Genomic DNA, 27,068 nt, shown 5'->3' on the forward strand with positions numbered 1-27,068 from the left:
GTACTTTAAAATATGCTCTCTAATAAAAAGAGGAAAGAGTTGAATACACAGTAAAAAATAACTTTGTTCAGAAGCCAAAATGAAGCATACTGGCAGTTTTCCCCCTCTCTGTTGCTATTGTATTGTTGGTTTTTTGGTTGTTGTCTTGTGGCTTGGGGTTTTTTTCACATTCCATTTTGAATCAAAAAGCCCCTTGAAAAATAAAAAAATTAATTTTGCTTCAAATGCACCAAGACAGCATGGTTATCAGGATGGGGTTGGGTGTGAGTAAATGAAGGTGTCTTGGGTTGCAATACAGGATGTGGCCAGCAATGTGCATTCTATCACCATCTGTTGGAGCTGGGTGGGGCAGTGATTTCCTTTTCTCTATGGCACATACTATCTGCTAATGGGCCATCTTTAAAACCAAGTGGAGCAATCATCTTTCTCTTTTCCACAGCCCATCCTCCCTCCAGGAAGATATCACCTGCTGCTGGCACATTAACTCCCACTGTGTGACTGATCCAATTACATCATCCCATTGGGAGATGCTCCAACCAGGGGAAGGAGCCAAGCCTTTCCTACCTAGATAAAAACTGAGATTTTGAACAGCAAGTTATCCATCTTTCCACTGGATTCCAGAGGAAAACCAGACCCTTTTTTTCCACGATTCCTGGATCTTCAGAAGAAAACTGCAGCCTTCTGCAGGAGCACTGCTTCAGCTGATCCACATCTGCCACTGCAGGAGGACTGTAGCCACCATTGAATGGGACTGCTGCCAACACCCTGACTGACTGACAGGGTGTCAGGTTGTATTCTGACTCTCTCAGGGTTGGGACTGTTCTTTATAATACTGCATTTCTATTTTAATTTTTCTAGTAAAGAACTGTTATTCCTAATTCACATATCTTTGCCTGAGAGCCCCCTTAATTTCAAAATTATAATAATAATTTGGAAGAAAGGGGTTTACAGTCTCCATTTCAAAGAGAAGCTTCTGCCTTTATTGGCAGACACCTGTACTTCAAACCAAGACAGAAGGGAAACCTATCAGGCCAATTAGTTATTTTCCTGGAAACAAATTATGGGGAAGTAAACCACTTCAGATGTTGCTGCATGTTATAAAAAATAATTGCAAATCTTACAGTTATATACACAGCAATGCTCTGGTTCACAGAGCTTAAAGAAGAGTATGGAAAACAGAACTGCCTTAAAATCAGTTCTGTGTGAAGATGGCCATCAGATGTTTGCTCCTCCTGGAGAACTTGGAAATCATCACTTGTAGGGAAGGGATTTTTAGGGATTTTAAGGGATAAGATGTTCCTTTATGGTACAAAGAGAGCTTTCAGTGATGGGTGCAGGCTCCACAAGCTCTCCCAGACAGGCTGATGCAGCCAGTACCTTTGGGATCCTCCTGGCGCGCCGTGTGGACAGCAGCTCGCTGGCAGTGCTCAGGCTGTCCTCGTTGAGGCTGGAGGGGGACGAGGGGATGCCCAGCTGAGCCAGCAGCAGCATGTCATCGTGGCTGTGCCGCTTGGGCAGCCGCGGCAGCCGCTGGCTCTTCCGCTCCGACCAGTTCCCGACGCGCAGGGAGTGGCTGCTGACCTTCGAGGGCAGCTGCAGGGACAGGAACAGCCTGAGTGAGCTGTGAGCTCTGCCCCTCTTGGCAGCACCTCTGTGACACAGTGCTGGCTGCCACGCCAGCAGAGCCACCACTCTGCGGGATGTGTGTCAAGAGAGGGTCTCGGGTCACGGTAAAGGGACAGGAGTCGACCTTGAACACTTTAAAGTTCACAGAAAACAACACAATTTCTGACCTGCTACATTTACAACACCATTTCTCCTGCTGCATTTGTTGCACCCACGTCCCAGCAATTCTGTGAGCCCTGAAATCTAACTTGAACGCTTGGCTGACAGCAGAGCACTGACCCAACAGGCTTGGTCCATTCCTCTGACTTGCAGGAGTGAAAACAAAGAGTAAGTACACAATTCAATGTAATATTAATTCAGTGCAAAAATAATAAATAAAATAGCAAAATCATATTATTTTATCTAAGAAAATATAAAGTAGAAAAATCAAGCTTGTTCTATTTTCATGGTGTTAAGAATTGTTAAGACTTGATAATCAGCACAGGTGCAGTTATAACTCTCCCTGCATTCCCAAATAACTCCCTTTAAAACACAAAACTGTTATCACTACAGGGCAAAGGGAAAATCTCACTGAAGAGTTAAGCACCAGGTAACATTTGTCTTTAAAAACTGGGGGCCTTTTGTCCTAGAAGCAGCTCTGCCCAGCTCCAGGTCTCTGTATTCTTCTCCCAAACACAAATACAGTAAGGAAGCTTCACCAGCATCTCCAGGAAAAAGTAGTATTATGTCAAGCATGTGTCATTTGTGATTTACTAATATTCTATCAGCTATATTACAGGCTATAGACCTGCAGCAGTAAATGTGCCATTTATTGGCTGACTGATTGCAGTGTCATCCTGCCTGGGACTAAACACAGGTGTTTTTCTTGAGAGGGACTGCATCACAAATACAATGTCATCATAAAACATTCCTTTCATACCTGATGACTTCAAAGACTGAAAATAATGGGAAAAGAAAAGACACAGGGGTTCAAAATGACCACACCACCAGTGTTTCTGAGGTCTCTGCATACCACAGGTTAGCATGCCAGGAAAATTGGTGGCAGTCTATATTTTATTGAAAAAGATTCTTTTTGGAGATGATTGTTGGAAGCTTGCTGACTTTCTGATCTCTTCCATCTTGTTTATCATCATCCATGCCTGAAAAGTCATGTTGCTAACCCAGCTGTGTTGCTATGATGGAAAAACTGGCTGATAAATCATTGCCAAAGCTACCATTCTTCAGGAAATTGAGACTTTTCTATTTCTGGTCATTGGAGAATTACCCATGCCCAAAGCTGACCCGCTCTTAGTGTCTCTTCATTTTAAATATCAGCACAATGACAGTGCAATTATAGCAGGAAGAAGCTACCAGAATAAAGACAGCCTTGGTGCAAAAGACACCAGAGAGTTCTTATTTACTGAACAACTTTACAGAAGCCACTTAAATCTGTAAATTCTTTGGTCACCCTCTGTTAAGCAGAGAACACTGATCAGTATCTTCCTATGGATCTTTGTGGCTCCCAACCTAATGAAACACCCTCAGTGATCCTCTGGATGCTACACAACTCCTGTTAACACACACACAGCCAGAAATAGTTGTTATGCACCCCATCCCACTGTGAAGGGCATTTCCCTCTTATCCTCGGGCCTGCAGTGCCTGTTTCTCCTTACTCTGCCTGATTACTATTTTCCAATTGTTCCTTTTCCAGCAGCTTTGCTGAAGTCACTCCTGGTTTACAAAGGATGTGCCAGGGGCTGAGAATCCTGGTGGTGCTCTTAGATTATGATGTTTGCAGGCACACAAAGCAAGTGGAATAAAAAGCATTCAGTTTTCTAAGTCTCTTTACAAGACAAAAATGTAAATTGCTGTGACCTTCTGTTCAACTGCAAATTTTCTGTTAATTCAGTGCGCAGTGAAGTTCCTTTAAATAGTGCTTTGAATCTCAAAATTAGGTATTTGATGAGATTTATATTTTGCCTTATGAACATAGTGATCCCATAAACAACAAAGCAACCTGACATTTCATGGTGTTTACAAAAAACCAGACTTGCTTTGGAAAATTCACCATGAGAGGAATGGCAGATTTGTCTTTACAAACAAGCTGTGGGTCTGCTGGTAGATAAAAATAGCAAGAGAGATAAAAGAACCAATGGGAAGGATTGCACTGGTTGATGAATAGGGAAAAAAAAAGATATTTGCCTTTACAAACAAACTGTAGATTTGCTGATAAATGAAACTGGATATTGAAAAATGAAAGAAACAATAGGGAAAAAACATTAATTCTATAAGAATTAAAAATTAAAAAGGAGGGTTATACATTAGAGGGGAATCTTAGGTATCAGGCATTCCAGGAAGTCTGTGCCTCTCGAGTACCTCAGCCAATGGGGAAAGAGAGAGGGAAATGCAGCTGGGAAATTGAGATAAAAAGGGAGGCTGTGTCTTCCAAAAATTTGAGAGTTTCCAGGGAAATGGCCCATGGCCTCTACCTTTATTCAAATAAAGTAAAAGGACTCCTCTCTCTCCTTTTTGGTCATAAACCTCTGGTGTTTGTGGATTAATCTTCCTGACAACCACAAAAGGGAAAGTCTGCAGACCTCCTCATCTTTCTTTTTACACTATAAACACAACTTATATAGCCTTGTTACATGCAGACACACAGGTTTTCCTGACTATTGTATTATTCACGTATTTATTCAGGGATTTTTACCTGGAATTCTCAGTTTTACAACAAGCATGCAGAGTAACAACACAAGGAAGAAGCCATTCCCTCAGAGGTGCAGCCAGGCCAGGAGGTAATTTGGGCGCAGATTGAGCAAGCAGTGCGAGGATGCTGCTGGGGGCCGAGGCGGGGGCGCGGTACCGGCTTGGACCGGACCGGCTTGGACCGGACCGGCTGGGATCACCGAGCGTGAACCAGCCGGTTTCGGGAGTCCGAGCGCAGGCAGCCGCTGTTTTTACCTGCGGAGGTGCCGTGTATTTCCTGTTCTGCGGCGTCCACATCCTCTGCAGGGAGTCCAGGGAGTTCTCGGACAGCCCGTGGGATTTTCGCCCCCCGTGACGGCCTTTCAGCTCCACATCCTCGTACGGGTTTTCCTTGGGTGACTCGCCTGCACGTTTGGGGTTTTTTTGGGTTTTTGGGTTTGTTTTTTTTTTAAGGAAAGAAAAACAGACAGGAATGTAAAATTAGAAAAAAAAAAAAAAATCATGTGAACCAAGTGAAAGGCTTTTAGAAAAGCTCCTCGGCTTTCAGCATGACTCATCCCTCTAGCTGCAGCTGGAAGTATTTGGAGGAAAACTTGGCTATGAGGTCGACAAGTTTCTTTGGATTTTTTTACTGTCCCCTTGTTTTTTCTTTTTTTTTTTAACTAAAATGTGAAGATTTCACAAGACGTGCTTCTGAGCATCCGCAGCTGTGGAAAATTTATTGATATATAAAAGCTAAGGCACTTAACTTCTTGAAAGTGTATCAGTAGATTTTATAAATCTGTAACAGCCACTCAAGGGGTGAAATGAAGACCAATAAATAACTGTGCTCAACACGCCACCCTTCCAATAAGACAATTCTTATTTGATGCAACCTTCATTTTTCTCTTCTGAGAGATGGCAAAGAGAGAATAAACACTCCAGCTCAGCAGTGCCAAGAGACAAGATTGAAAATGCAAAAGAAGAATTTCTGTTCCAACCACACTGCATCCTCAAAGTGTTAACATATATCCTGTCTTCCAATTAGGCAGCTATTCATTTCAAGTAATGTGAAATTCCTGTCTCCCAGAAGGAAACTCATCCTGCTAGTGATATAGAGATGTAACCAATTAGTCATTAAATATTACTTAAATGAAAAATATATTAAAAAGCAGACCCCAGTCTTTGAATTTTTACCGTTTGAAAACCAGAACTAAGGTTTATAGTCCATATTTAACTGAGATCCAATACACACCATCTTCTCAAAACTCCTGAATTTAGCAGACCTCTCACTAAACAAAGTAGCATGAAGATGAATGAGTGCCATCAATAAAATTAACATTTTGTATGCATTTTTTCAAGTCGTTGATAATCAGCAACAGATTTAGAACCTGAGGTTCTTAAAACAGTCATTCCAGTTTTCCAACCATCTTGAACAGAAAATCATCTCAAAAAAAAAAAAAAAAAAAAAAAAAAAAAAAAAAGTGGTCTTCTCAAATTAAAGACTTGAATACACAGAAACATGCAGGAAGTTAAAAGCTTTCAAACCAACTTGCTTTTGGTTTTATCCCTAAGGGTGACTTTAAAACCCATGGGTTTAGTACAATATATATATTGCAATACAAGCAATTTCATACAAGAAATTCACTTGAGAACTGAGGATAGAAAGCTATAGCATGGTTCATTATTCCCACTGTTACAGAAAATATTCCCAGTGTTTAAGGGGATGACAGCTGAGGCATAGGTGTTTTCAGTGAGAGCAAGGCCTGGGTTAACACAGTCTGTGTGACTACCAGCTATGTTGTTCTAGGCAGACTAAATTTCCTTACTGTACAAGAGAAAACAAAAGCAGCTTGTGCTTTCTACTTCATTGTTGAGCCTGGAAGCATGAGACTGCTCAATTCATCAATTACAGCCACAAGAACTTTTGCTGAGCAAGTCCACATATAAAAATACAGTTTTGTTTCAGTAGTGCATCATAGTAGGATTTCTAGTCAAACATAAGCACAAGAGTGAATGTTTTAGCTTTGTTCTAATTAGAAGCCTGAATCACTGCTGCTCTTGAAGAATGTTTGGCTTGGCAATCACAGCTTATTATTTCATCCAGAGGGAATCTGATTCTAAAGGCTGCACTATTGTTGTGGCCAGTCCTCATGTCTCATGGAAAGAACACCTTCAGGTGCATGAGGTACATGAAAAATCCCTATTGATTCATGCAATAAACAGGATAAATCTTAAGCAAAGTATATTCCTTAAAAATGCTGAATGCTATAGAGGACTATAGAAGTGGTTGATTGTTCCTGTGGAAAGTAAAAATACATATCACACCCTGATTCTGTTACTTGGAGAATCTGCAGCTCTAGAAATGATAATCATAGCAATGGTACAGAGTAAAATTTGCAAAATTCTGTTACTTACAGTTGATTGGGCTCTAGCAGCATAATAAAATTTCTTGTAAGCCCAAGTCAAGCATAGGTCAAGCAAGCATTTTGGAATGGATGAATAGATTTCAAAATACCCCACTACATGAGACACTGCTCAAACATGCGCTTCCTTGTGAAAACAAATCTACAGATCTTGTGAAAAAAAGTCTACACAGTATCCAAACTCCCCAGAAGAAACAACCCCATCAGTGAAAAAACACTCCTTTTTACAATGTAAATCATTTATAAATGTTAGGGGGACTCTTTCCAAAACACAATGTAAAACAGAATTGCTTGAACCCAGTTAAACTCAACATAAATAATGTTGACCTGACATATTAAGTATAGAAATGGGCCCAGAGAAGTCTTGGATGAGAGAAGAGGGAGGAGCAGGGAACCATGAGCAGAGGCTGTTTTTTTGAGTCAGAGTCTCTACCAAAAGAGAGCTTGGGCCAAATTCCTCTTCAGTGTAATGTGAAGGTCAGAGGAGACACCACAGGGATTTTAACCCTTTCCCCTGGAGCTGTGAGAGCTTCTGCAGATGACTGGTTTGCTATTCAAGAATTCTTGTGTCTATTCTTTCTCTCATTTGCTAAAAAAAAAAAAATCATTTCAGAGCTGGGGTTTTTTTTCACTTTGAAATAATGCCCTGAGATTAAATATACCTCTATACTTTTTTTTTTTTTTAAGAAGCTCCTTTACACCAAATCTCTGATAATGAAATAGTCTGATCCATCATAAACCACCTGGTTTCCTGACATGAGTTTTGAATGAAGTATTTGGTTCAAGCTCAGGAAGAGACAGATGAATAAACTATCTCCTCAGGAGTTTTCAACCACCTTTTCTTAGTATCTCCTGTCCCTGGTAGACACACAAAAGACCAGATATGCAAAAAGAGGCAAGCCAGACTGGTTTCTGTAAAAGTGACAAGGAATCAAAGGTGTCAAGTAAACTTAAAATGCTGGAAATATCCTGAACTGCCTTAAAACAGTATTTGACTGCATCTGACTGCACAGTGACTCCCTTCCATGGGAGGAATATCTGGGAAGTGGTGGTCACCAGCAGGTGCACATCCCACATGGGAGTGAGATCTTGGGGGACACCTGTGGTGGTGGCTGCTACTGCTGTGCTGCAGCACAAAAAGGAGAAAATTTCCATATTACTGCCTGTCTCAGAGGTTTATAGCTTTCCCCTCAGCAGCACCACTTCTCCAGTCCCAACTCTCAGGCAAGGAATGTTTGCAAGCTGCAGAGCTTGGATTTGCTGCAAAAGGAAAACATATTTACAATGAAAGAGCAAGGAAATGTCCTTGTTCCTGCCATATGGATGTCTCTATTGGAAGCCAAAAGGAGAAACATCATGCAGTTATTATAGAGGCCAGGCTTGTCTTAATAAGGTTGATCCAACAGCCACACAAGACAACAGCAGATTATCACTGACTTCAAAGGAAGCTGAATCATACCCCCAGAATGCATATGGTCACAAACAGTAAGTCTTTGGCAAATACTGTCTCTAATCCCCATCCCTACTCCCAGATCAGTTCCCTCTATAAGCATTTTTTCCAAGTTTCCCATTTTCTCAAATTCTACGTACCAAAGTGCTGAGTTAACACAGGGCATTTATCTACACGACATTTATCTTCAGAAGATCTCACAGACAATTTAATGAATGGTCCAGCAGGGAAAGAAAATAAAAACAAGCAAAAAAATAAAATAAAATAACCAAGTATATTCAGAAAAGTCCTGAGGAATGCAGTGCCTTGAGCTTAAGCATGGATGAGTTTCCTCCAGGGGCTGCAGTTCCTCCCTCTGTGATGCAGTGCAGGTCAGCCCCACCGAGTCCTGAGGCAGCACACAGTGTTCCTCTGCTCAGCCTCTCACACGTGGCAAGTGGGAAGCAGAGGCAGACTCACAAGCTTGTCTCACACTGAGAAAGGAGTGAAAAGTAAGGCTGAGAGGGAAAAAAAAAACGAAGCAGGCAGACACTTCTCTATAAATGGCAGAAAGCAGAGAAAGGCATCGTTTCTAGATTGGGAGAAGCAATTATCAGAGGAATTAAGTGATTCACAGAGTGCTGATTATAACTCCAGCCTTTTGCACTGCCAGGAGGAGAGAAGAATAGGACAGCAGGTACAGAGTAAAGGAAAGGGCTCCTAAACTTGTGTTGAGTGCCTAAATTGGGAACCAACACTCACAGACATACTGAATCCAAACTAGGAGCCTGCTGCCTTTCCTCCTGGCTCCTTAGAAAGCCCAGGGGCCAGGTGTGTTATCACCTCAAAAATGAGGTGCATGTGCACTGCTCATTCATTTCAGTCATAAAATTACACCAGTGCAGATCCACACCACCAGTGCTGAGGAAAACTGGGCCATTGGGATGTTTACAAGCATGTTCAGATCAAATGGATGAAAACCAGTAAATCTCTACACTGCCATAAAATATCCAAGCTTAGATCTTTGGTACATAATGTCAGAGATGCTGCAACTGTGCATATCAGCTGGGGAATTTACTTCAGGAATCTGCAGAGAGAGGAACTATTTCAATCTCAAATTACAGCTAACACACATTTACAGCTGCTTTGAAAAGTTATGGCTGAACAGTTACAGGCCATTACTTGCTTATAGACCCATCACCCAGTGTATCCACTCAGTATCATGAGCTCAGAAAAGCAGTAAGAGGGAGATAAAACAGTAGGTGTTGTAGAGAATCTACAACAAGCAGAGTGGCAAGCCTAAAATCAGCCTTTTGGGCCCTGGTCCATGGAGTTTTTAGACACCAGCCTGTGCTTTCTGAACTTCTCCAACCCTTACAATAAGCAGAAGAAACACTGCAGATACTCTCACCTCCCTATCTCTGCAGGCACTGCTGAATGTACAATCATAATGAAACATAAGGGAAAAGAATTAGCATGGCTGCTTAGTGAACAAGAAATTTCACCCCCAAAAATCACCTATTTACCACTCAGTCCAAAATCATGTGCATGAAAATGTCTGATGAGCAGCTGTTAGCACAGTACAGCAGCAGCTTGCCCAAACTGCCTGCACTTCAAGGGTGTCACCCTGCTGATTTCAACAGTCTCTGAATTTAAGGGAGGATGTGGCAGAGCAGTCTCATGGTCTTGTTTTCTGTTTTTCTAACCTGCAGCACTGACTAGAAAGCCAGGCAGTAAAACTGACAAAGACTGTCACAAGAAGCTGTAGTGGATGGTATAGTGATGAGACACACTCACAGAGAAGAACTGAGATCTAAATAGGGCACCAGATGATTATTAAAAATAACTGGAATCCATGCATCCAAATGTAACAACAGAGCAGCAGGCTGATTGTCAATAGGATCAGCTGAAGTATTTGGCCTTTCTTTGACAGGCCCATATGAGCACTGTTTGATTTATTGTGCTCTGGCTGCCATACCCTACAGTGTCTATTATTAAATTTGCCACTATTACACTTTCCAAAAATCTCACATTCTTTTTAGGCTATCACAGGCAGACTGTGGGTGCAGAATAAGACAGGAATATATTATTCTGTGACCACTGCCTGTACCATCATATTGCATCTATTCTAGCTCCAGAGACCTGCTGGTGTCTGACTGAAAACCCAGAATGCCTTCAGAGAAGCAGCTAGCACAGCACTGCTGGCAGAGTTGCAATCTCTCCAAGTTTGCTTCAGTTTCACAGCAGCCCAGCAGTTCCAGTTTCTCCCTGATTTGTCATGGGATGATAATATGACAGACTGAAATGTGCTACAAAAGCATGGCAGGTGATAATGTGGCATGTGAGGATGGGATTTTACTCGAAAGATCGCTCGCTCTCTTTCTAACCTTTTCCCACATTTACTGGAAGAACTTTGCAAATGTTCTAATTTGAAAGCAATGTCAAGCTGGAACATTTTCCAGCTTGAGCTCAGTCATCATTGCTGCAGCTCTGATCACACACAGCAAAGGGCTCAGTAGAACAGCTAAATCATCCCATTTTGTTACGTGACATGCACCAGGTCAAATTTACACAAGAAATCAAACCAATTGGTTTAAAAGAGATGAGTTGCTTTTCCAGCAGGGGTAAAGGGAGTGACTTGTCCTGTTTTAGTGCAGAGGTAGACAAGAAGCTGATTATCCCAAAGTGAAGCAATACTCAAACTTACAGAAAAACAGCCAAGTAATTTGTATGACTCCACTGTTTCACTTATCAGTCACCTTTGGTGGCAGCTGTAACAAGATTCGACTATATTCTATGTCCCTACAGGAAAGAGGGATTATGTTGTCCTCTTAAGGTGCAAAAGTATATCAAGTGTCCAGCTACTGAAAGAGCTCAAAATCTTCTAAGCATGACGTTGACAGACCCAGAGAACAGAAGAGTGCATAAGAAACCCTCCCCCAAGAGGGCCAGCTGCCCCTGGGGCAGTGAATTGCAGGACACTCCCAATGGGTATCCACCAGCAAGATCCCATTTGGAAATTTAACCTGGTTTTAGAGATTCCACTGCAATGTTTTTGAGGCATTACTGTCTAGACTGCTTCAGCTCCAGCTGCCAAAGCAGACATGGAGCTGTGCAACATTCAATTAGACATTCTCAATCTAGGAGGCAACACACAGAGCCCAGCTGGGCAATGGGTTTCCTGCACATCTGTCATGCCTGTTCTGCTGTGTACAGCCCTCTTGGGAGGTACAGAGTAAGAAGGCTTGTCTTGTCAGAGGTTTCCTCCACTACATTCAATTTCTAAATGCTGTGCTATTTCTTTAATCTAGTTTTACTAGTTTTTCTCAGTTCAAATTGAATGCTGTGCCCTTGACCTTCACTTCACTCTATTTATTCAGCTTTTTTTGATAATGATAACAAGTGCTTTGTCCTAGATGCCAGGTCAACAATGCTTCAGAGATACAAGACCTTAAATAACAATATTCCAACATCTCAGCTGCATTTGGGGGAGCAGACTGGAAAAGTGGAACCGTATGGTCCATATGACAGGAAATACTGTTGTGCACAAACACAGCAGAAGCAACAATCTCAGCCATCTTTTAATACTTGATAGTTTCTTGAATTCACACAAAGCCAAGCGTGGTTTCCCCAACCGGATTCAGAAAGCCACATCAATTTTGGTCTGATTAAAGGCTCATTCAAAACCACAAGAAGCAAAACAATGTTAAGTTTACTATGACTGCCACATTTCTGTGAGTGCTAGTACAGAAGATGAATGAAGTCCACATGGTTCCTTGCACATGGAATACAGCTCTGATTTATATTAGGAATGTATACCTCTTTATATAACAGATGCTTGATTAATGCAGAATGGATCATTATGTTCCAATCCAATACCTGTCCTGAACTTACCATTCAAGCATTTCATCTATTAAAGTCTACAGATATATTACAAAATTGAACAAAGTGTCTGGTTCATGATGTCACTGGATTTCAAAGCACAATCCTTTTTGATTTCAATATACCTTAAAACTTACTATTTTTTTTTTTTTTTAAATTAGCTCTCAAAATAATATAAACTACACACAGAAGTTCATTGCTGCCCTGGTCATTAAAGAAGCAGTGCAAGGGCACCAGGAGGAAAACAAAGCTTTAGTGTGCATATGCCCCACAGGAAGAGGCCATGTGGTACCCAAAAACCAGTGACTCCAGGCCCAGCACTTACATGCTTAGAAATGGTTTAGCCTGGAAAAGGCTGGGGGATAACCCATCTGCTGCCTGCCACTGCCCAGAAAGGTGAATGGAAAAGGCAGCACCAGGCACTTCCTGGAGGTGAAAGGATGAAGGACAACAGTCACAAATGGTAACAAGGATGGAAAGGAAAATTTGTTCACAATGACCTCCAGAAAACATTCTTCAGAGCAGAGGCTAAGCAGTGGAGAAGGCAGCCCAGGGAGGCAGTGAAGCCATCCTCCCATGGTGTTTTGGACACTCAACCAGATATAGCCCTAAGCAACCTCATCTAAAGTTGAAATTAGCCCTGCTTTGAGCAGAGGCAGGACCAGCTGACTCCACAGTCCCTTCCAACCTCTGTCTCACACTAGACTGCTTAGAGCATTACTCAACATTCACATCTTTCTTTTCCTGTATTTTAACACTTCCTTGCATTGCAAATATTAATTCCAAGGGATGCAGGGACATGACACACTTAATTAAGTTTATTACTACAGCAACAATGTTTTAACAGCATACAAGTTTTAGGGGGGCAAGGAGATTCAACAAGATAAGGAAAAAAGACCCACCAGCACCTCTGGGGGAACTGTTTGCAAAGAAAACTCAAAGCACAGTGACAGAGCCCTTTATAGCTTTGAAGCAGATGTAGATCTATAAAATAAACTCACTCTTGCAGACACCTGGTTTGCATGAGCACAGAAGTGCTACTTGGAGACTGGGGTCTAGCACCACTGGTATAAATTATGCAGATGTGATACACAAAACTATGATCGTTTCTTTAAAGCTGGAGATCAAACCACTTTGGCTTGTCTTTAATCATGCCTGACAGTTTATAAGAATTATACTGATTTGGTATTCCCCCTGCACTGCTGTATTGAATGAAGTGCTTGGAAAGAGGTTGTTAAAAAGCAGCACAAAACAATGAACTTCTGTGTTTGTCCACAGATCTGAAATTTTGCATTCTCTTCCCACTGCCCCACCAAAATGCCCAAATTATAGTCTTGAAGGAGCTGGTTTATAGTACCCAGGAGTTGGAAGAGCCCAATATGATTTTGTTTTACTGAACCCAAGACTTCTTCATATTTGAAGAAAGCTTCTTACCAGTCCTGCACATTTTATTTTGATATTTAACAAACCAGATGAGGAAAAGAATCATTACCACCTAAAATCTGGTGCCACATTGATAAGTCCTGAGCAAAGATGAGCACTGTAACTAACACACAATACATTTTCAAGTGTGACTAGCACAGTAGTCTGTCATAGAAGGGGCTGATGATCATATAAGGATGTTCTATAGAGAAAGACTTTTCAGTTCATTCAAAAGTTTTAATTTTAACTAACAGACACTGAGCAGGAGCTGAAAGCTTCTGTTCTGAAAGCAAAATTTTAATGGCATAGAGGAAGTAAATGAAAAGAGCAAATTCCTGTTTTCACTGAGGCTGACAAACCAGAGACAGAATTTGGTCTGACAAAGACCCCCAGGCTCCAATTTGTGGACACTGTTCTTTGCTATATCGACTGATATGACCAAAAATAGTTTTGTTTTATTGTCTTTGTTTGCCTCTCAAACATTTGTAAGCACTGTTAGAGTGCCTTTTTACCAGAATAAACAGGCCCAGCTTGTCAGTGTCTCTTCAGAGGATGTGTGCTCTAGGGTCCCAGACTGTCTTGGTAGCCCTCCAGCTTTCAGTATACAAAGATTCATTGTCCAAAGTAAAATGAAGTCCCCTTTGTATCTGTTGTGATAATATAACACTGAAAGAGTTAAAAACAATGCAGATATTCATCACTTGTGTGGAAAATGTGTGCTCTGAAGGGCTGCCCAATTTTCGGTAATTATAACAACATTTTTTTTGATGTTAAAAGAATGTATGCATAGGCCATACATTTCCTTCTAAGACCAAAAGAAACATGTTTTTCTTATGAAGCTTAATGAAAACAGTGTTTTTTCATGTGCATTCCCAATGGTGTATAGCTAAAGGAAATTGATTCCTCTTTAACGAGGAACTGGGACTTGGAGGAGACCAGGAACAGTGCTACAAACAACTGCTTTGGGGCAGTCCTCACTTGAGTCCTGAAAAGCTCAGGCTTACCACTCAAGGCCTTTGAGGTTAATCTGCTGTTGGACAGTTCTGTAAACACTGTCTCAAGTCCTGTTCTTTACATTTTTACACCACTCAAGGCTTCAAGCCAAGGCCTCGATAAAAAGAATGATTTGGTTCTTGAAAAGCATTGGCAAAAAGCTGACCAAACAGTCTGTTTCCAATACGACCCAGTGAAGCCTGAAAGAACCAAGACTTCCTGCATGTAGCCTGAGAGCTGTGTTTGCACTGAAGGATCAAACCCATTTACCTCCATTTAATCTCTCTTTACTGACAGCACTGAAGGCTCCAACACAGGACACGTGCTCAGCCTGCCCACAGCCACTCATCCTGCTGTGAGCCCATGTTCTGCAGCAGCTCCTTACCTACAATGTCTTCATAGGCATTTTCTTCTAAAGTGCTCTTGGATCCAAATTTATGCTGGCTCTCTGTTCCATTTTCAGTCGGGGAGGGAGGGTACAGGGATTGCAGGCTTGAGGCATCCTCAAACTCAAAGGATTTTCTGAAGTTTAAAACAATATTAAATTAATAATAAGAATGTAAAATAATTCAAACATTTAGATGAGCATTTGCATATTTAAAAATATATTAAATGAACCATAATTTTTTAAAAAATCTCACATCATGCTTTAAAGACTAGCTTTTAGTGGACACTAAGTCCTGTGCTCACAGCAGATTCTAGTAGAGCCATCTACGACAGTTTTATGAAGTTGGAAGTATTGTTATCCCCATTATGCAGACAGGAAGAAAATACCAAGAAAATATATTCTATTTTCCCAAGTTTACAGTGTAAATTAGCAGCACAGTTCTCAGGTTAGAAATTACTTTTCTCTTTCCAGAGGCCCCAGAAAGATGTGGCCCTGTGTCCTAAAGAAAGGCACAGTGTCTGAAAAGCATTCCTGCACTGGTTGCTCTGGGAGATGCAGCCCTTAGTTTGACACCACTCACATGCCTTGAACCTTTGGATATGTTCCAGTGCAGAGCTCAGTGCACAGATACCAAAGGCAGATTCATGTGCCAGTCACCCACATCCCTTGCATGCCCATGCCAAGCACTGGCAGTAAAGGAGAGAGCATTGAGGAAAATGCTCTCTGGGGTGCATGAGCAGCTTGTGCTGATGGCCCAGGGGCTGAAGTTTTGGCCTTTCTGGCAGGAAGGTAAGGACCAGCTGGGTCAGATGAACCCCACACAATTTGTCTCCCACCCACACCTGCCCCAGTGCTGCTGATCAATTCTAGAGGGAGAAAAACCTAAGTTCTTCCACTCTCCAGTTCACCAGCCCTTGTTCTCTGGGGCAGTATCTAGACTCAAGGAGGGAGGCCCATGATTTGCAGTGGCAGCAGTACAGAGGCTGGGATGCATTGGAATGATTTACTGCTGAGGATGAAACAGTGAGAAAAACAGGCTCAGGTCAGAGTATAAATAATCCTGTGGTGCTACGAGGCTGGCATGGACTGTGCTCCATACTCCACTCACTGAGCCCCAACCTAGGTTAACAACAAAGCATCCTGCCATCAACCCCCTTGCTCTTCTTCTTCCCAGCTGGAGTGGAGCATAGGTTAAAGCATATCCATGTGGCAGTGGCAGTCTCATGAGACACTTTGCCTGTGACTGGCTGGAGCATCCCTGCAGGTAACACAGTGACTATCACACAGAACACTGAGTTTGAAAAGAGCATTTCCAGTTTGTCTGCTGGAGCAGGCTGACAGCTGGAATCAGGCTTAGAACCTCCTCCCTCTCCTTTCCCTAATCCTCAGAATATCCAGATTCAAGTTACTCACATCAGGATTGTGGCAGAAACAACCTGTGCATGTCAGATCCAGACACCTGCTCCTCCATCCAAAGCTAGTCACAGTTACAAAGGATGCTGACACACTTTGAAATGAGACTTTCTGAAGTAGTTAAATATTCAGCTCCTATAGATTTCAAGGCACCACTATGGTGTGGTATAGGATGATGGGAACAGATTTTCATGTGTCCCAAGTCTGTCCTGTGACACTCCTCTCCTGCACTGTGTGTGTGCCAGAGGATTTCCAACTGCTGGGGAACTCCCAGCTCACACCACTCTGAAATGTTAAAGTTACTCTTGGCACCAAGTTCTCCAGATCCAACCTGGTTTTCTGTTAGCAGGCAAACATGAGAGACTTCATATTGCTAGAATGCTGGACTAGCCACCAAAAATAAAATCAGTGCTTTCAACCAAATTATTGGGAATATAAATACCCTTAGCCCATTTTCATGACATTGCAGTGAGTGCAAACCACGTGTGTTCACTCTGAACACAAGCTGCAGGCACAATGAGTTATATCTGTTCTCAACAAAAGAACATTTAGGTATGAGATTTCAGTAATTACTATCAACCAAATACTGCCATTCTTAGATGACTTGTGTGGTCTTTACTGCTTTGTAAATCTTGGAGTTCTCCTTTCTGTAACTGAAGGAAGAGCAGTAGCAAAGACAATAAAATTAAGATTTTTATAAAGGATTTCCACTCAGCATTGAAGTCAGCAAACAAACTTGAGATTTTTGGGAGGTTGATTTGAACTTATTTAGATCATAATTAACAAGATATCTATCCAGAGAAATCATTAAAGTACAGTGGGTTAAGCTGTTACAGATGAATGGATAACTACCCAGTAAAATGTCAAACTGACCTGCAAGAATTATCAGATACACATAACAAGCCTGTTAATCCTAAAATTTTCATTCTACAACTTAAATTGATAAATAATGCTTTTTGAAAGGCTTGTCTCCCCTAGTCCTAACCCAGGCCTGAAGCTCCTTTGCTGAACTCTGCTCTTGTCTAACTCTGCTATGACAGGAGACTGAATCGGCAGAAAAGCAGGTGCAAGCAGAATAATACCTATTCTGGAAAGAAGCTTCAAAACTTCATCTCAAAAACTCAGTGTGATAAAATACTGTGATTCTTAGATGACTAGCCTGTTTTCCAATAAAGGCTATCATTTACACCAGAGCATTTAAACATTATGATTTGGGCAGCTTTACTTGCAAATTTTCTTTAAAAACTAGATATACTTCCTCTGAGATTATTGCCAGGAATCAAAGATAAGCACTGCTGCTCAGAGCTTGACTTTCCACATCCCCCACATCTTTCTGGAAGAAACAACATGCCTCAGCAGAGCTAAGGTCTTTCAGAAGCAGGTGTCTCCTGAGAGAAAAGGACAGATCCTGCAGGCTCCTCTTCTCTTCCTGTCCCAGTATAATTCAGGTGAGGGTGTGCTAAAACACTTTTAATAATTGAGCTAACACCAAGCAGCAGAATCTGAAGGGATAGCTTGCATCTGAGATGCTGTTTAGCAGTTCCTTGCAAATCTCATCACTAAGTATCAAGGGAGGGTGTGTATCATACACATGCACAGACAGGTGAACTCATTAAAAATGCTGCAATTTGAATTCTTAGCAACAACTATGCTGACAATTTTCCAAGCAATGAGCAGAATGAGTTTTACCATGCCTAAAACTCAGGAGGAAACACTTGATTAAAACAATCCAAGATCCACAAATTGCTGGGAGCCCATACACTCTCTCCATCATTAACTCAGGAAGGACATAGAGGACTTTCTGTGATAAAACAGTTTTCTCAGCATTTATCCTCTATAGCTGTTTTAGGATAATATTCCTAAGGACTGAATTAAATAAAATCACCTACATTGCTTAAAACTGACACAACTGCTATAGTAATGAACTTTGAAAATAAAAAACCTCTGCAGGTACATTTTACAGGAAGAAAAGACTATGAGGGATCAGCTATGGTTCCACCACTGGACAATAACGAAATTATGGTCCATTAAAAATCACAAACAAGGGCATTTGTGCCAGAATTAATTAGATAACCTTTAGCACACATAACCTTGAGCTTTTGGATTGAGGGATGCAGATTTTAGAACTCCAAAACTGAAGGCATTCAAAGGTATTGTAGCAGTGCATTCATCAGTGCAGACCAGCAGAAAAAAACCACTTGTCATTCCTAGATTTTCTTATGTCAAAAGCACTGCATCAGAGGAAGAATTTAAAATATTGCTACTGCGAAAACACAGCCCACTTATTTATTTATTTGGAGAATCGAGCACATTCCTTTGACTTTTACCTATTCTGGGATTTTCTGTGGAAGCGCGACTCTTTCTTCTGCCTTCTGGTGACGGGGGGCGCGGGAGTGGAGGGCAGGGGAGGAGGAGCAGCAGGGCTGGGAGATGGGGGCAGGCCATTGCTGGCTTTGCTTTTGTGGCATTTGTCTGCCTCGTACTCAAAGGTGCGTTTGGGCTTGGGGACGGGATTGACGGCGCTGTTAGCCGCGCTCTCCAGGAGCGCCCTGGGGCCGGCTGAGTTCACACCGAGCCCCTGTTTTGTTTTACTGCTTTTCTCAGCGTCAGGAGGTGCTTCTGGTTCACTCCCCAAAATAACACTTCCTCCTTTGCTATCGCTCAGGGTTTCACTCAGTCCCTCCGCAGTACTCAGAGTCCCAGACTTTTTCCTCCCTTTGTCAACACTGTAGCAGCTACTTGGTAACTGGGGGAGGCCTCTGCCCGACTGCTCCTTCAGTGCCTGCTCAATCTTCTGGATTCTGTTCAGCACAGCAGAGGACTCTTTCCTCACGTGGCTCTTAAGGAAAGTGGCAGAAGGAGGTTCGCTCCTGCCTGGTCTCTTTTCAAACCGATGGCAGGAATCCCTGTCCAGCAGTTCCTCCTCCTCCGTTTCCGGGTAAGAGCACTCGGAAAATGTTCGGCTCATTCTCCTGAGCCCTTTGAAGTCAAAGGTCTTGTCGCTGCAGGGAGAGGTCAGCACGCTGGGGCAGCTCTCACTGCCTGACCTCTCCCCAGCATCCCTCTTGTCCATACAGACGCTCGTCCTGGGGGACAGCTCCCGGCGGCATTCCCATTCTGTGATCTTCTGCCTGATGTCCAGTGCCTGCGAGCGGACGCTCACCCTGCTGCTGGAGAGGGTCCTCACTTTGCTGGCAGTGCCCAGGGACAGAGTGCTCCGGGTGAGAGGATGGCTCCCTATTGCTTCCCCATCTTGCTCCTCACTTGGCCTCTCCTTTTGGTCGGCCTTGAAGACGGACAGCCTTTTGTCCAAGGCACCCACGCTGATGGCTTTGAGGGGGTGGCTCGGGGAGTCGGTGTCCGAGGGGCTCGTGGAGCTGCTTCGCAGCGCGGACGTGCGGCTGTTCCAGTCCTTGAGGCACAGCCTGGAGCTGGAGACTTTGGAGAGCCCAGCAGAGCGGGAAGAGTCCTCGCTGTCACTGAGGGGGTAGGCAGGGCTTCTTTGAGGGGACAACAGGGGCGGCAGAGTGGCTGAATGGCACCTGGAAACAGAAAGAAATAAAAAATCAAGGCCTTGGGGAAACCGGAGTTATTTGCCAGCTTTCTTCTGGCTGCGGGTGTCCACGCTGCAAGACCACCCCAAAGCGTCATTAGGACACCAGTGACCATTCGGCCACAGCGTCGGGGTGGGAGGTGTCAGCCTTTAGCTGGTGTCAGTGATGGGCAGGACACTTGGCACATCTGTTTGACCCCCAGCTCTTCCAAGTTTCATGAACTTAAAGTCAGCTGAGATTCTCACAGCAAACCTCTGCCTTGAAAGCATCCATCAGCTGCAGATGAGTAGACCTGATTTGTCTTTGGTGCAATGCCAACAGATTAAATCCTCCTTATCAAACAGAAGTAATTTCTTATCAAAAAGAATATTACACACTGAGAAAATGCATTGATCTGTTCACACTATGTGTTGAAGAATATAAACTACATAGAAAGATCTCAGTGTTACCCTAGAAAAAAACCTTGGAACAAATTCTAGCCATGGCTTGCAAAGTCAGCTATTGTTACTGGGGTTTTGTACATTGTTGCAAGGACTTTTAAGAACAAAAAGACACAAGGAAGTTAAATAACACAGTAATCATTTGGCACATCGGTGATAAACTAGCAGTACGGAAATTAAGTCAAAAGCATGTCAAAAAAGGGGGTTTGCCACCCTGCCAAAATCCATACATAGAAATCATAGAAGGAATAATCACATCTCCTTTTACAATAACTCCTTTCTGTTCCTAACAGTACAGGAAAAAGAGGTGAGACCCATAAGCAATGCCTTGCATATGCTATTAAGTTTATGCTGTGTGAAGACTGTGGACAACAAGCTGTTTTTTATCAACTGTCCTGTACACAGGCAAGATCCAAATGAAAGAACTGCTTCACCAAAAGAAATCAGGGGAACAAACGTCTGCATTATAAGCAAAGGGAGGAGAGATTCAGATCTCTGCTGCTATATTGTTTTCTTCCCAGCAGCCAGCCAATACCTACAGCAGAAGTGCCAATTTCTGTGCATTAATCAAAAAAATCCAGAGCACTGGAGTGATTCCTAAAAAATTTACTTTGACACAGGGAATATTTTCCTTCAAATGCAACCCCAAACCAAATTATCAGATATCATCCCAGTTTCCTACAGCAGATACTTCACAATCAAAGCCCAAAAATATCACAAAAAATAAAAGTTCTGGTCAGAAAAAGACAATAATCAAATTATCACAGAAGGGAACTGATCTCTTTTTTTCAGGGGCCTGAGACAAGCAAGTCTATTTGTCAGAGAAGTTACACCACTTGGTGACTTTTATTTCTTTACTGTTTTGAAAGAGAAACATGACTGTAGGAAAAGAGATCTCAAGTCAAAGATGATGGCAAATACTCCTACAATAATTGCCTAAAGCAGTTATTTCAGGACAGTAAGGATTCATGCCAGAATATGCTCTTTGCATCCTGAAAGTTGAATTTCCTGCCATTCTATACAGCTGCAGAAAGGTGTCTTAAGAGATCTCAGAAGATCAAAAGCAGGTGACAGACCAGGAGTGGTTTTGGCTGGCTGTTGCAGCTCAGTTTGTAGTGGATTACCTGGAATTACCTTGGCAGACATACCCTTACAGTACCTGAAGATGAAATCTAAATCAGGCTCCTCAGGCTTACTGGGGCATCCTGGTCCTTCATTATTTCAGCCTGTCTCATGTCAGTTTCTTCAGGTTAATACCAAATTTTTATATTCTTCATAACACTGCCTTAGCTTAGGTCTGAGATCACATTCTCCTAATCTTTCATGTCATGCAGACCTGTCTTAGAGCTGCACTGACTTTCTCTCAAGGAAACAGGCATCAACCAGTGGAAATGTATTTTATGTCTAAAGACTACAGACTTATAAGCTGCATGTTGGCTAAATCCACTGTCAGGATTTAGCTACAGGATAGGGACAGAAGAGGTCCTGTGGAATGCTTTAGCATGTCACAACTCACATATTAGACTCTGATCTGTACTAGCAGTAGCAAGAATAAAATATAAAATCACAAGGGTAAGGTCAATAAAATGGGGCAGCAGAGGTAAAGAACATGCTGAGAATCAGAGAATCACAGGCACCTCTCTCTGCCTTTGTCACACTGCACAGAAAATACCATAGTCATAGTCCTTTATCTCCTTACAATCTAAGAAATATCTTTTCAACTATTTCCACTGCCAGGAAAAGGTTTGGTGATTCATCAGGGAAGGAGGAAAAGGGGAAAATTGTGGTTTTCGTAACCTGAAGAAATTGCAAAACATTTCTATTCAAGAGGTATGAGCCATTCTTTTAAACCCCAGGCTCCCAATTAGGTAACTGCAATTAAAGCTTCATCTTGAAACCCCCAAATTCAGTTACAAAACTCCCAATAGATTCCACTGTGCTAGACCAGGGCTGCAGAGCCACAGGCCTTCTGCAGGAGTTTGCCCTCAAAGATCTGGGTTACCTCAGTTAAGAAATAGATTCTGTTTTACACTGCATTACATTCTATATTTGAGTAATTCAGAGAGAATCTATAGGACTTATTCAACAACAAAGAGGGACAGAGCTTTGTCCCAAAGGTTTCAGCATGCATCCTCTAAAGGATGCTGGTAACAGCATGAAAGAAATAAACAAGTCCAAAAGCTGATCAGTAGATAATAAAATTATCCTTCCCCAAGAAACCTACTTCCATTAGAAGAATATTCTCCTGAAGGCACAAAAATTCCACAGACTTTAAAACCAGTATTACTGGACAGAGATGAATAATTAAGAAACTTGCAACCTTCCACAAAAAGATTGTAAAGCAAAACACTTTTAATTGAAGTTTTCTACGTACAGAATGATACAGTACAGAACTTTATTATGCATATCATTACATAAACTTTCCAAATACCTTATATAAACAGCATAAATAGAGATTATGGAATGAAATTTAGCTTTCTTAACAAGCTCCCTTGACCAATACCTTTGTTCCAGGCAAGGATTATTTCTTTGAAGGTATCAGCATTTCACAAATGACACCTTTATAAGTTGCTCTGATTCCCTCAGGGCATTCTTCCAACAATCAGCCTTAGGTGTGCAGTGCCCAAACCCCTGGCAAGTCAGGTGTGCAGTGCAGTCTCAAAGGCTGCCATGCATCCCATGATGTCCTGTAAACAGGTGACAGATCCTGGAACCACCTTTCTGCTGGGACTCGTTGCTGCTCACCAAGGAGAGCAGAAAGAATCCAAAAATCTGAGAGGTGCTTTCCAGCTCTCTAGACCAAGCTCAGCTTTGCTGTTGTGATTTGTTCCTTGAGAAATCAGCAGCCAGCCACATTAGGAGGAAACTGATATTATCAGTCATGCTCTGTAGGATTTTGAGCTGTAGATACAATTGATCTTCATATTCTGATTCAGTCTCTTCAGTTACATTTTTCTCATCCAAACATAGAAAAAAACTTGTAATTTACAAAAACTAATTCTTGAGGGCTGCTCTCAAATATTCATATATTCTATTGTTTTCTCTAGTAAAGGCATCTCCTTTCACCAGGTCCAGTGAACATGTGGATAACAGTGGAGCTGAATCCCAGCTGCACCAAGAAGAGAACAGACACACTTGCTTTAAGATAACTTGCAACTTACTCATCCCAAGGCAAAAGATGAAAAAACTTAGTTCCTGACTTTTAGCAGGATTTTTGATTTTTGTACTAAAAATCTATGGGGATGGGGAAGGGCTTGTTCTTGGTGCCAAATGGGCTTGAGTTCTCACCCTCTATCTGACCCAGAAGTCAAGAAGTCTTCAAATTTGGACAAAACACCAATCCTCTTCCTGCAAAATGTGGGTGCTAACAACATTTCTCTGTTTGTAGAAGTGGGAAAATTTAATTCCTAGACACCACTCTGAAAGCAAGCAATACAAAATTAGCATTAAAGACTAGGGGGTTGGCCTTTTGATCCAGTTGAGCAGAAACACAGCTCCTTCGTGCTTCCAATGCAAACACCAACTCCAGAAAAGAGGAGAAATGGGTGCAGAAAATTCCCACAACTTCATGAGTAACTTTTAACAATGGAAAGCAGCAGGAAGGGTGGCTCAAGAGCTAGGTTTGTGTCTTTTGGAAATCAGAGTACGGGTGGATAAACAGAATGTGAATTTATTGAGGCATCTGCATCCAAGATCCACACACTTTATATACACTAAGGAAAATCTTAGGTTGCATTTCAGGCTTTAACAGGGACTGGAGGGTATTTAACTGACTTGCCTTGAAAGAGTTACAGGACTCCCATCTCTCACTGCTCTGCTCTGACCCCTGTGCTAAGCAGCTCAGACTCTGCTGCACTGTTTTAGCTTTCTTGAAGTGTCAGGAGTGACCCCACAGATCATCCTGTCCTAAGGAAAGGGAAGCTGGAAAAAGCCACTCAGCAATTTTTCAGTTTTGCAAACCCCATCTGCTCTTCTTATACTGACAGGTAAGAACAGTAGCACAGATTTTGGCTCTCTGATCCAGGGAATTTCCCACTTCAACATGCTCATGCATGGGAGCCTATTTACTGAAAAAAGAACAAGGAACATGATGACAAAAAGGTACTGGGTTTTCCACGCTCCCATCATTTCCCAGTGACACTGATGTTGGGTGCAAAGACTCTCAGGACAAGTTTTACTTCTCAGGACTTTCTCCCCAGCTTTGTTAGGAAAAATGTTTTCCTTTTAGGGGTTTTTTTCTCATTCCTGGTTCTTCTCAGGGCATTGTGCCATTTCATCAGGACAACCTAACCTGTTTCAGGGTAACAGTAACATCAGAGTCAGCTGTCACCACAGGATTGCAAGTTTGGGAATGAGAAGATGTGGTCAGCATTAGACACTTGCTGTTTCTTTAGCCAATATTTAAGGAGATCTGAAACAAAAGCAACAGAAATTTCTCTTTGCAAGGGCAGCAAACTCATGTTTAATACATACACTAAAGCTGCCCTGATAGGTAAATGAGGATGCAACTTTAAAATTCTCTGGAAATTTCTAAGAGAGAATGCTAAGGAATGTTCAGCTAGCAGCCACTGTGAGTGCAGATACTGGAATCCATCCTTCCCAGGGCAAAGGATGCACCTGTTAATTGGAACCATTCACTACACCATGCACATCTTGATGTACTGCTGCTGAGAACAGATGCAATGGCTCACTAATATTCATTTATATCAAACTTCCACTTGATTTGACAAAGCAGGCAGAGGAGAGAAAACACATAGAGACCAACAGAAATTCAGATTAGAACCAGTGTTTATGTCCCATTCCTTCTGTGACCTGGACAGAACAGACACTTTTGCAGAGGTTCAGTAACCACAGCTCCTTGTAACCAGAACAGTTTCACACCCCACCAAGGGCAGTGCTGCCAGGAAATCACAGAGCAAACAAACAGAGCACATAAACTCTTCTGCCTTTGTCAGACATTCTTGGGAAAGCTCCCAGTACAAATCAATACTTTTGCACAAACAGAAACTGAACACACCTCTGCAGTACAGCAATCTCCCAGGCCTCTTCAGGTGAAAAAAAGGCAGAGTAATTCAAAGCAGACCAAAAAACTGAAGGACTTTGATAGAAGCAAAGATTAGGGACACTTCTTCAAAAATTCCCCCTTCCTCTCTCTATACAGGAACTAGTAATAAATTTCCTCTTTGTTTTCCTCCAAAGGGCAGTGAGAATTCCAGTTTTAGCTGTCAGCAGCAGTCAGTGGTGTGGTTGCACTTTGAGATGAGTTTTGGAACGACTCATTTCACAGGGCATTGTGGACTCAGCATTATTGCTTGTGACAATGTGCCTGTTCCTCTCCTTTCCTCACCAGAGGGGACAGACGGGCAGAGGCAGTGACAGCTGCACAGACTCAGCCAGGCATTGCTGTAAGCAGGGGACAAATGCAGGGGGTCAGGCAGCTCTAACTGGGCTAGTATCAGGGTAAAACATACAATTATGACCAGAATAGGTGATCAGAAATTGCTTTGCTGTTTTGTTGAGTTGTCCCACAAGGATCCCATGTTTTGATGATTCTGTGAGTTCTGGGTTTTTCTTTTCAAATACAAGTGATCACCTAGGCTTGTACAGCTGCTTTGTATACTGTATCAAAGAATATAAATTGAATCTTTCAGTGTATTAATTGTTCCAGGAGCAGAAAAAGACTTAAAAACCTGTGATGTTGTTACTCCTTGTAACTAGGAATTAATATAATGGGAACATTAAGACCAAAGGGACCTTCTGCACTACTGAATTTAAATCTGTCATTTGGCAGTAAACTTTTACATTATAATATACTCTGCACTCTCACAGCACACAGCATTTTAATTTTTTACATAACTCAAGTAGATAATTACAGATTGCACTTAATTATCTTAAATCTAAAAAAGAGTTTGTAGAGAAAAAAGGAGGTGAACTTTTCACACTCAAGTACTGAGCACACACCAGTAAGGTGATTTTTGAGCTGACTCAACTTGGTGATGAAACAAGTGGTGCAACTTGTCATATCTTGCCTCTCTCTTGGAAAAGAAAAAAAGTGGTAGCAGAAAAAACCCTCTTGCACCAGATCTTTTTATAATCTTTGAGCTCTCACCAGAAGTCTGGCTAAAAATCCCCAAAAATCTGTGTTCCAGAAAACATCCCCCTGCTATTGTTGACTTTGGGATTGTGACAAAAACAAGACAAAAACTTGTACTTTTCTAAACTGAACAGTGAGTCTGCATTATAAGATTGTTTGAAATAGGCTCACTCTCATGAACATGTGGTGGAATGGAAAAGTCCCAGCATTTGGAGAGAATGAGCAATAAAATCAAAATGGACAACAAATCACAAAATGTTTAAAGATAGAATAAAAATAGAAACACCAGTTATTTTCCTGTTTGTACTTCTGAATTTTTTCCCCCAAGGAGTTTTGATACTTTCCATTTAAATAAAAACTGAAACCATGTCAGAACTAGCTACAGAATGGTAGCACTGTGAAACAAACAAAAAAAAAAAAAAAAAAAAAAAATCAAGCTCTGTGTGCAGTTTTTAAAAGCTCCAGTGTCTGTGTTCCCAAGAAGTACTGAGTCAATGTTAACAATTGTGGGGTGAATTTGCAGGGGTGAATTCCTGTGTTTAACACCCCCCTAAAGCTCTGGGCCTTTGTTGCAGCTGGTTCATGGAGAGAAGTACAATCACAGTACACAATCACAGCTGACTCAGCTGTGTTTTATGGCTCAGAAGCAAAAAGGTCTGATTTACACCAGGAAAATGCAGGAGTCATTCTGCCAAAGTAAATTGCATGAAGTGGCAGCTATGCTCTACCACTGTACA

At 41.9% G+C, this 27,068-nt stretch overlaps 1 protein-coding gene across 7 annotated transcripts in view; it reads right to left on the minus strand.

The window, feature by feature from the left end:
• DENND2B (DENN domain containing 2B) overlaps nt 1–27,068 on the minus strand; it is a 150,369-nt gene that overhangs the window by 39,820 nt on the left and 83,481 nt on the right. For all 7 annotated transcript variants that reach the window (XM_079307571.1, XM_079307572.1, XM_079307573.1 and 4 more), the window contains 4 exons: nt 18,571–19,785; nt 14,828–14,964; nt 4,567–4,715; nt 1,378–1,593 (listed from right to left, as the gene is read on the minus strand). In XM_079307571.1, coding sequence (XP_079163697.1) covers nt 1,378–1,593; nt 4,567–4,715; nt 14,828–14,964; nt 18,571–19,785 — 1,717 coding nt within the window. The remainder of the gene's footprint in view (nt 1–1,377; nt 1,594–4,566; nt 4,716–14,827; nt 14,965–18,570; nt 19,786–27,068) is intronic.

Source organism: Erithacus rubecula (genome assembly GCF_903797595.1).
Source record: "Erithacus rubecula genome assembly, chromosome: 6".
NCBI lineage: Eukaryota > Metazoa > Chordata > Aves > Passeriformes > Muscicapidae > Erithacus > Erithacus rubecula.